The sequence below is a fragment of the Epinephelus moara genome, chromosome 5 (assembly GCF_006386435.1).
Source record: "Epinephelus moara isolate mb chromosome 5, YSFRI_EMoa_1.0, whole genome shotgun sequence".
Taxonomy (NCBI): domain Eukaryota; kingdom Metazoa; phylum Chordata; class Actinopteri; order Perciformes; family Serranidae; genus Epinephelus; species Epinephelus moara.
In genome coordinates, this window is record NC_065510.1 from 5,395,028 (window position 1) to 5,405,375 (window position 10,348).

At 40.6% G+C, this 10,348-nt stretch overlaps 1 protein-coding gene across 1 annotated transcript in view; it reads right to left on the reverse strand.

Moving 5' to 3' along the window:
• Nucleotides 1-123: 123 nt before the first annotated feature.
• Nucleotides 124-10,348, reverse strand: part of LOC126389705 (complement C3-like) — a 36,913-nt gene continuing 26,688 nt past the window's right edge. Inside the window, exons 26-39 of the mRNA XM_050043503.1 lie at nucleotides 9,710-9,793; nucleotides 9,420-9,623; nucleotides 8,663-8,738; nucleotides 8,259-8,421; nucleotides 7,638-7,754; nucleotides 7,320-7,476; nucleotides 6,771-6,934; nucleotides 6,212-6,367; nucleotides 5,922-5,981; nucleotides 5,582-5,672; nucleotides 2,835-2,886; nucleotides 2,637-2,724; nucleotides 1,190-1,279; nucleotides 124-321 (exon numbers count right to left, since the gene is read on the reverse strand). Coding sequence (XP_049899460.1) covers nucleotides 139-321; nucleotides 1,190-1,279; nucleotides 2,637-2,724; nucleotides 2,835-2,886; nucleotides 5,582-5,672; nucleotides 5,922-5,981; nucleotides 6,212-6,367; nucleotides 6,771-6,934; nucleotides 7,320-7,476; nucleotides 7,638-7,754; nucleotides 8,259-8,421; nucleotides 8,663-8,738; nucleotides 9,420-9,623; nucleotides 9,710-9,793 — 1,685 coding nt within the window. The 3' untranslated portion in view covers nucleotides 124-138. The remainder of the gene's footprint in view (nucleotides 322-1,189; nucleotides 1,280-2,636; nucleotides 2,725-2,834; nucleotides 2,887-5,581; nucleotides 5,673-5,921; nucleotides 5,982-6,211; nucleotides 6,368-6,770; nucleotides 6,935-7,319; nucleotides 7,477-7,637; nucleotides 7,755-8,258; nucleotides 8,422-8,662; nucleotides 8,739-9,419; nucleotides 9,624-9,709; nucleotides 9,794-10,348) is intronic.

Genomic DNA, 10,348 nt, shown 5'->3' on the forward strand with positions numbered 1-10,348 from the left:
GTGATCTGTCGCAAAGAGAGCAGCGACACAACCCTTGTCACCATCATACTGAATGTTGTAATCTTATTTTTCAGCAGTACAATAAATAAACAGGACATTGACATCAGTATATGTGTGTGTTTGTCTCAGATTGGGTTTTCACTGATGTTTAGGGCATGGATGATTTCTTGTATATGCTGCTGCAGTGAGATGTGAGCTGGAATGTGTTCTCCTACCTGGGTTGTAATACTCATAAACAGTAACTGAGGATGGCTGGAGGAGGCCGACTTTGAAACTCTGCTGAAGCCTGAAGATCAGGATCTCTGGCTCTTTGTGAGACACCTGAGAGGAGGGCAAGGGAGGATGATTTAGTGCAACAGAAAAGAAAAGCAGAAACATCACAGAGTCCGTAAGAATATTAACTTAGTAAGCCTAAGTATGGGTGCCTGTTCCAAGAGGCTGGTTTACAATGTTATCTGTGTAACAGCGCTGTGTAAAAGCTGCAATCTCCTCAAATCTAGGGCTACTGCTCCGGGTTTCACCAAGCAAAGTTATCTAGATATTTCAGTCGACCTGCTTCTTTAAAAAGGCACAAAAATAGAGACATTAAGATGCAAAAACTGACTAAAAGAGACCAGGATTTTATGAAAGGACACCTCTGAATAAGTGCAAATCGTTAGTTGGATCTCGAGCAAAATGTCACACAAATTTTAACAGATTTTTTAATAAATCTAAAAAAAAAAGTTGGTTCTTGAAGATAAGCAGTAGGGGGCGCCAATTCTTCAGTCAAGTGCCACTACAGAAGAGGGCGCAACAAGGTGAGGTCTTTGAAGGGCACCAGTCAAATCTCAATATAAGTTCTGGTAACGCCTCTGTGTGCTTACATGAGCACATTAAAAGCCTCCGGAAATGACAAAGAGAGCTTGCAGTGGTTGATGCAATGACGATACGTCGTGACTGAGCATCATTGTTTCAATTCAATTCAATTTCATTTATAAACCCCAATATCACAAATCACAATTTGCCTCAGAGGGCTTTGCAGGATACGACATCCCTCTGTCCTTTGGACCCTCACAGCGGAGGCAGATAAGGGAAAAACTCCCCCCAAAAAATAGTAGAAACCTCAGGAAGAGCAACTGAGGAGGGATCCCTCTAATGAATCTGTCTCCATAGCACTTAGTTGCATTTAACTAAGTCAACGATGTTTTACCTTGAACAGGTGGATGATCAGAGAGCCTCTGTCGCTCAGGTTATCAACAATCTGGAAGTTATTGATGTAACGGTCCACTGAGTTGGACAACTGGAAAAACACAAACACATACACAGAACCAGTGAGCAAGCTTGGGCGAAACATGTGACCAGTCTCCTCTTAACTATCACACGTCATTTCCACGATGCAGAGGGGGATTGATTGGGATGTTGCATCAGTTACACATCTTAAAAATGTACCTTCTGTTCTGCTCTGGGGGGGAAAACTTTAACACCTACATTTACTCATACAGTTTTTAAACTTTATTCTTCAGCGATGGAAGATAGCTTTTAAACCTGGACCCTATTTCCCCATGTTTTTACGACTAAGTGACTTACTGAAATTGGTCCAGTATTTAGTGAGAGCACTGCAGCTGGCAGCGGCAAAACAGGCTGCAATGTAACCACTCAGGGCATGTTTGCATCATCAGTTTACGTCCACTAGAAATGTTTTTACTACTGACAGGCTCAGGCTGTTATTTTAAGTGTCTGACACCTTATGGAAAGGATCCCTACAGAGACAGACCTTTTTGTCAAAGAGTAAGATCTTTTTTGTTTAACCAGAAACAGCCTGAAATTGCCATTGGAAAACCCACCAGACTCCATTTACACAAACAGTCATTTTATCATGTATAGAGGCAGCATATTTTCACATCTAACTGAAATAATTAAGGGTTTTATTTCAAACGATCTAGAGTTGGTGATTGTTGGCACAGTGATAAGATGAACCAACATGATTTTATTGAGTTTCATTGTGTTTCTGTCGACTTGGAATGAAAAGTATTTAATAATGATAAAGTTAACATTTATTTAAATGGAGTCTGGAGATTTAGCAATGGCAATTTCGAGGCTGTTTCTGGTTAAACAAAAAGGATCTTACTCTTTAACGAAAAGGTTTATCCTTTCCATAAAATGTTAAACACTAATAATCTGAACATGTTGGTGCCCTTTAAGTGGATACAAATTAATGGTACAAATATGCCCTGACTGATTACACTGCTCTCGCTCAATACTGGAGGTCTGACACAAAAACATAGGCAAATAACCAGCATCACAAACACTGAAAAGCCTCTTTTTCCAGCAGGGACTTGAATTTTTTTCTTAGCAGTGGGGTATAAATGCCGTTTTATAAAGATAAATTTATCGTTCACAGAGTCCAAATTATCAATTTCGTTGGGTCTTTCAAGTGTTTAACTACTTTGCTCCTCTTTTTTGTGAAAATGTTAAATTCTTCTTCCTGTCAGTGACATCACAGGTCAGGTGTTTTTCCAAAATAAAAGAAGAAACATTAGCAGTGATTTAGCTCTCTGAAATCATTTTCTGTGAAGGTGAAATAAGTGTAGATGAGCTCTACATAAGCATGTAACTTTTATCTGGATGACCATGATCTAGGAGTAGAGGCTGATTACCATCTCCAGGTCAGAGTTTTCTGGGGTGAAGCCAGTTGGCAGACTTATATCCAGGACCACCATCCTGACATCTCTGGGTCCTAAAGCCCTGTGGGATAGAGAGAGACACTGGATACTTAAGTCTTTAATTCCTCTTCTTTAATTCTAATTGGAGTGAAACAGGCTAAACACACACATAAGACAATAACAATAGCTCACCTCACGCTGACGGTGATCTGGTAGGATTTTTCTACATCTGCTGGAGGCTTTTCTGTTAAGGGACAGAAACAAATAATTATTTAAGGTGCAAAATTTGGGTTGTTTATGTTGTGGACTTAAATGTGTAATACTATATTTTATTTGGTTGTGCTTATGTTATTTTAATTTCATTAATAGTGCAATTTTTTATACAAGTTCTTTAAAGATGTTCAGTGTCTGTTATGATATGTCACAAAATACATCTGAAGCCTCTGACACCCATTTTTGTCTTCTTTTTTTAAGGGGGACAGGGGGTCTTTAGGGGGGAGATACACATCATCTCAAAGCTGGGAACCTGAAGATTAATTTGAGATGCGGCTCAGCACTGTGTCAAGTTTTTCTGGTCATAAATATGTGATAAAACTTTCAAAGTTTACAGTGTATAGGGGCTTAGAATATTATGATGAAAGTGTATGATGGCCATTTCAATGCTCAAATTGTTGCAACATTTTTCTGGTTGATACCATTTGTTAAACAGTTATGATGTTAAATTTAAGCATATGTGACCACTCAAGAATTGATTAAAATGGTCAAACATCCCTCCCAAATCCCACATTAAGACACCAAGACCTTGAGGAACACCATAGAAAAATCCATGCTGTGATTTGGTATCAAAAACATTTGGCATTTGGAGATTTCCATAAGAACTGCATTTTTTGGCGACTGGATGACGAGCACTTCTGTTCTGGAAACTACTGAGAAACCCCCTCATTGTCAATATACCAATGAAAGCCATCTCAGTGTCAGAGGTTTCTAGTCTGAGGTTGTAAAGTTTCACAAGGCTGTGATTATCCTTGAGGTCACGATAGGTCTTTTTATACAGCGATTATCGCTTAAAAAAATGGTCTCATTACAATGAAACGGCTGCTATGGGCACTAACATCATCACACACACAAATAAAATTAGTCTCTTTGAATCCACAGGAATCTCGGCTTTCTAGTCATACCTGTTTTATTTGTTTTATGCAAGACTGTTTAGGGAGCCCATGTGCAGAAATGTTAAAATACAATAGCCGAAAATAACACATGTATACTTCATGCAAACAACTGCGTGGTTTTTGGCTAAAATCTGTGTGTGACTAGCACAAAGTAGGCATGACTGTAAAGGAGAGACTCCCAAAGAACCCATTTACATTCAGATATTTTGAGATGTGAGGTCAAGGGATCTCTGAAATGCCTTTTTTCCCTTGCCAAAATTTAGCAAAGTTTGGAGCGCTGAGAAACTAGCATGACAGTGTTGGTACCACTGGATTCCTTACGTCTTCTGACTTCATATGATACCAGTATTGTCACTCTAGCTTTGAATCTCAGCCCGCTACAGCTTCTTAAAGATAGGAATGTCTGTCAGGATTGCTGGCCCGGTGGGTCCCAGATGGTTCAGATGCATTTGTATTCATTTTTTCTGAATCTGTTTTATGCTTTCAGGTTTTACATATTGTATTTTCCGTCTGTTGAAAAAAATATTTCATTATTGTGTAAAAAGTGCCTTTTAAATATACTTGACTTAGTTTATTTATGATAATATATGAAATAGTGTTTTCTGTTTTCGTGTGTGATGGTGACTTAAATAAATAGCAATAAAATGTTCATCTTTCACATTGTTTTGTGTGATATTCATGTCTTGGCAAGTGTTATAGGTTTACTGTTACAAAAAGACCATTTAATCTGTTTTAACTATTCTCTGTATTTTGCTATGCTGTCAGTTATGTCATGTGTTATGCTGGTTTCTGATATATCTGAAAATGAAACAACACAGGAGATTTTGTTATTTTTGCTAAAATGTAGAGCTGTGCCAAATACCAGTTTGGGCTTCAAAACTTAAGTGAGAAATATTTATTAATCCGGTGGGAGGGTTAATGAGATACAGGGGCATAAGTCGGACTTTTTTTTGCAAAATTAATTTGAAGTCAATGCACCTAAAGTAACTTGACAATAAGTCGCTCTGTTTGCATGCAGGTCACAGTAACAGCTAGAAGAAGAGAATACTTTGTAAGACAGCTGAGCTCTTTCTTAGAGTTTTCAGGTGATTGCAAGCTTGTTGCAGATTTGCAAGATGCCAGTTTCGTTAGCAAACGTGACATGACTTTTTAGGGGTCATCTTTATAACTTTTAAAACTCAAAATGCTTTAGTTATATAACTGAGATTCTGACTACCTATGCTCCAAGTCGTGACCTGAGATCCTCACGCCTACCCTCACTAGTCGTCCCTGGATCAAATCTGGTAACTAAAGATGACCGGGCTTTTTCCATCAAGGCCTTGAAGCTCTGGATTCTCTACCTGAGGAGATCAGGGTGGTTAGCACATAACCTGTTTTTAAATCATTGCTTAAAACATATTTTTATAGGAAAGTCTTCCCTTTTAATGTCTGATTTGTACTTTTGTGATTTGTAACTTTTGTGTTTTATTTCCTTTTGTTCAATTTTTGCCTCTTTACACAATATTTTCCTGAGCTCATATAAATATTGTATCGTTTTGTTGTCTTATTTTTATGCACTTTGTGAAAAACTTTGTAACCTTGCATCCCACTAGGAGTCCACAAAACTATCACTAAGTTTGAAGCATTGAAGCATTCAGATCAGCCCAACTAAAAAGTATTTCAACCCTTTGTGGCACTAAAAGTGACCTCACTTGAAGTAAGAGGACAGAAACAACTCTGATGAGAAAGATATCATGTGTATATGTGAGACAGTGTGAGAACTTGAGTTACCGCCGGATTCTTCGATAGTGACATTGAGCTCAAAGTTCTTGCAGGGCATTTTCTCATCCACCTCGTGCAGCTGGTTGTAATAGGTCACGACCTTGAGTGATGGGACACGACATGCAAAACAGAAGAGAGACACACCAGAGAAACAAATTGGTCAAAAAAAACATTACAGTGAAACAAAGTGTGAATAAATTACTATTTGAATGGATTCCACAGCTTGTTATGACCAACTATATGATACCAGTCTTGATTTAGAGGGTCGATCATGTGATCACACCATTAATTCCATTAATGTATATAATACGAAAAGGACAATGTTGCTAAACTAAAAGTGTGATCATACCTCCAGTATTCCCTGTCCATTCCCTTTAGCCTGCACTTCCAGATCAAGACCAGTAGGCAGCTACGGAACAAAAGCACCACAGAAGAGAACAGGTTCGGTAAAATACATTAGACAAAACCAAGGCATCAAAAATACGCTCCCTGATGTTGTCATTGCAACCAGTAGTGCTCTCAAATCCTGACACGTCCTCCAAACTCACAACTTGGTGTCATAAAACTGTGAGCTGTGTTGAGTTTCTGAACATTAAATGAGAAACATCGTGACACACTCTCAGTTTTCATGTCTCTTACCCTGGAGGAGCGAGCAACGTAGGCTGTGTTGGGGTTGAAATGGTGGCGGATTTCCCTGCGTCCTGTTATCCTGATGTCCACATCCAGACTGAGGTCATCAGGAGGTGGTTTGTTGATGAGGTACTCTGACAGTGCCTGGAGCACCACCATGGTGGACTACAAGAGGACAGAGAAGGAAAACGGAACTCAGTTGAAAGACTGTAGCACATTTCACATGTAGGTAATGTCTTTGTCATCTACTTGCCCTAGGGACTGTTCTTCACTTATATTTTGGTTTTACCCTTCCCGAACTACAGACATCTTTCAGATACAGATACACCTCTTTGAAACAGTTTTACTCATTTACCAACAGCTTGGTTAAAGCTTCATCTGGACAAGCTGAATGGATCTGAATACGTGTCTGCTTTACTTTAATGTAACAGAAAGTCAACTGTGCAAAAAACTAAAGTGTTACCCATGACTAGTCAGAGCCTGGAGCAGGTGAATGAACTTGAAAAGACAATGAGAACATGTTGGATTTGCAGATCACAGCTCAGCTACCATCTCGCCCTGCTGTTACCTGAGTGGAGCCGAAGCCTCCTCCTCGCCTCCGCTGGCTGTTCAGCCATTTAAATGGCGCTTCGGCTTCCTCCATGCGCCCTAACTTGACCAGAGCCAGCAGGGCGTAGCCGGTCGCCTCCAAGGTGAACAAGGGGTTCTGCGCGTCGGGCCAGTGAGTGCCACCTGGAGGAGAGAGGAAACAGTAAAGGAGGAGTGGAAAACAGAAGCACTCGTGTCTGCTTTAACAGATTTTTCTGAATAGCAAGAGGTCTGACAAACTAGAGTAATAGACTAGCCTGACAGTTAAATGCCTTCGTGAACCAGTCAAGTTGCAGTTTCTACTCATATGTAGCCATGACAGCTGAGAGTGCTTTAAATATACATGTTGCTGCAAAGAAGCTATCAATTCACTCATATCTTCAACCAGGCAGCACAGAAGATCTTTACAATCACCACAGTATCTAAATGCCTCCCCTTCTGTTCTTCAATGATGGCACTGAGTAATGGCCAAATGATGTCAAGACTCTCTGCACTGTACAGATGAAACAGGGCTGAGTGCACAGGATACCTGGAGCTGCATCTCTGAGTAAAAATCTTGTGGGGTTGGAGGAATGATCTTTCCCCTGCAGAGCCAGCGCGTAGGAGGCAATGGCCACAGTGTACGGTCTTCTCCCCGACCTTGCCACTGCTTTCTTCAGGTGTAAAAGTGCCCTACGCAAATGGACCTGCAGTAACAGATATAGTAGACACTACAATGACAATACCTCCTATCACAAAAACAATGAGGTAAAAAGTGCTCTACAGGCAACAAACACTATTCAGCTGAAGATGAAATGAAACTGCCTGGGACAACTATGTGTGCAGATCATGTTTTTGTATGACTTACCTCTGTGCTTGGACCCATGCAGCTGAGTCCAGCTTGTTTAGCCTCAGCAAGTGCTATGAGGACGAAGGCTGTCAGGGTTATCTCAGGGTCATCACCTCGCCCACCCTGGAAACCGCCCTGGAGACACACACGCAAGAAAAGGTTTTATGGGAAGCTTTGGCGGGCTGTGCGTGGCCCTGCTTGTCTTAATTTCTGATAAAATATCACCCTAACTCCTACACACTGACATTTAACACCTAATTAGATTTAAATCTTAACAATTACTACTTTAAATTTGCACACAAGGTATCATATCAAATTGAAACTGGAAAACTGGCTTGAAAACTAATGTGCCATGATGTAAATAATCCTGTACAAAATCAATCAACAGAAGTGGACCCAAAAATAACAAATGTGCTTTTACTGTTTTACAAAAGATTTAGGGTGAACTTGTCCTTTAACAGTGAGTACTAGGATACAATAAACACCAGCGAATCATCAGCTACAGTACACATGTTGGTTGTTGAAAGAGGAGAGGCAACACGTGCAACATCAGTTATCAGCAGGATGACATGGTGTGTTTTTAAGTATGTGTGCGTGTGTGTGTGTGTGTGTGTGTGTGTGTGTGTGTGTGTGACTCACAGTCATGGTGGTGCTGTAAACTGGGTTGTCCTCTACAAAGAACGCCCTTGGCAGTCGGAGCTTGTTATTCACCAGGTAGAGCAGAGGCTCACACACCTGCTGCTCGTTGATGCCAACGATGGAGTGCGCCATGGAGAAAACTTTCACCACGTATGCCGTGATCCTGACAACAGGATAGTGTGTGCATGCATACATTCAAACCTCTAAAATATTACATTGGCTCCTTTTTCAAAAATGAGATATTGTACTACTTCATGCATGTCAGTCCACAGAGTGAACAATATTAATCCTCATATCACCACCAAAATAATTACAGCCTAAATGTCCACCAGACTGTCTTTGAATTCAGCTCATGGGTTTTATCAATTTAATTCAAAATGTACTATGAAATATTTTGAGAGTACCATGTACTTGCGCCTTCCTTCCTGTAGGGGGGATAAGAGCCATCACTCCGTCTGTATGCCAGCTGGTTCTCATAGCCTGAAAACAACATGGAAGAATGTAACGATGGGATGTGAAGCGGTCATCTTCATTTACTCAGAATGAAAACAAAGCTTGTTCCAAAACTGTCCATCAAGGCTGCACTTCAACCATCAACCTGTTCATCCATCCATCCATCCATCCATCCATCCATCCATCCATCCATCCATGTATCCAACTATTCATCAGTTCATCCATCCTCCCACCTTTCCAACTAGTCATTTATCTATCAATCCATCCATTTATTCATCTGTTTATCCATCCTCTCATGTATCCAACTAGCCATTTATCCATCCATCCATCCATCCATCCATTTATCCATCCTCTCACATATCCAACTAGCCATCCATCATCCATCCATTTATCCATCCTCTCACATATCCAACTAGCCATCCATCATCCATCCATCCATCCATCCATCCATCTGTTTATCCATCCTCTCAAGTATCCATCCATCCATCCATCCATCCATCCATCCATCCATCCATCTATTCATCTGTTTATCCATCCTCTCATGTATCCAACTAGCCATCCATCCATCCATCCATCCATCCATCCATCCATCCATCCATCCATCCATTTATTCTTCTGTTCATCCTTCCTCTCATGTATCCAACAAGCCATTTGTCTATGTGTCTTTTTCTGCTACATTTATCAGTGTGTTTCCTCCTTCTCTCTCACCTCTCCTGATGTACCGCAGAGCCTCAGCCTTGCGCTGCACCCCTACACTCTCCCAGTTGTTGGTTCGCTCCAGGTAGAGGGTGGCGATGAGCGGCAGAGTTATGGAGGCCAAGTTCTGCTCCACACAGCCACCAGGCATCCGGATCAGGGAGGCAAGAGAGTCCTCACTGATGGAGTTATCAATGCTGTCTGCCAGCACATTACCTGGGGTGAGGACAAATCAAGAATCAGTCCATTCTCCTACTGTAGGTTCATTTTGAATCCTCACCACAGCTCTGTCAGTGACTGACCTCTGACATTGATGAACGTCTCTGGCACAGAGTTCGGAACAACTGACTCCAGTTCGATTTTGCCCACATTAACTGTTTGTGTTCCTGTAAAGAATGGAAACAGAGCCATAAAGTTGAACTTCATTACACTCTAACCCAAAGCTGAAGAAGAAATATATTCCTTGCAGACCTAACAGCAGTTCAGAAAAAGAGTGTCTCCAATTTGTTTTATGCCTGCTTTGTCAATAATATTACTGAACTGTGAACCAATATGAAAAACCTCTGATTAAAAATGTATTGTCTATAATTCTGTTAGCTTTATTAAGGATGTACCATGTGTTGCTTATGTTGACAGACTCTGGGATCCCTCTGGGACAATCAACACTTCATACAAACCCAAAACTTGTTGCATTTTAGAGGTCCAGTGTGTAGAATTTAGGGGCTTCATATAGCAGAACTGGAATGATATTCATAACTATGTTTTCATATGTGTATAATCACCTAAAAATAAGAATTGCCTTGCTAGTACCAGGGTGTCATAGACTCAACAAGGTGCTGGAAACATTCCTCAGAGATTTTGGTCCATATTGACATGATGACATCACACAGTTGCTGCAGATTTGTCAGCTGCACATCCATGATGAGAATCTCCCGTTCCAC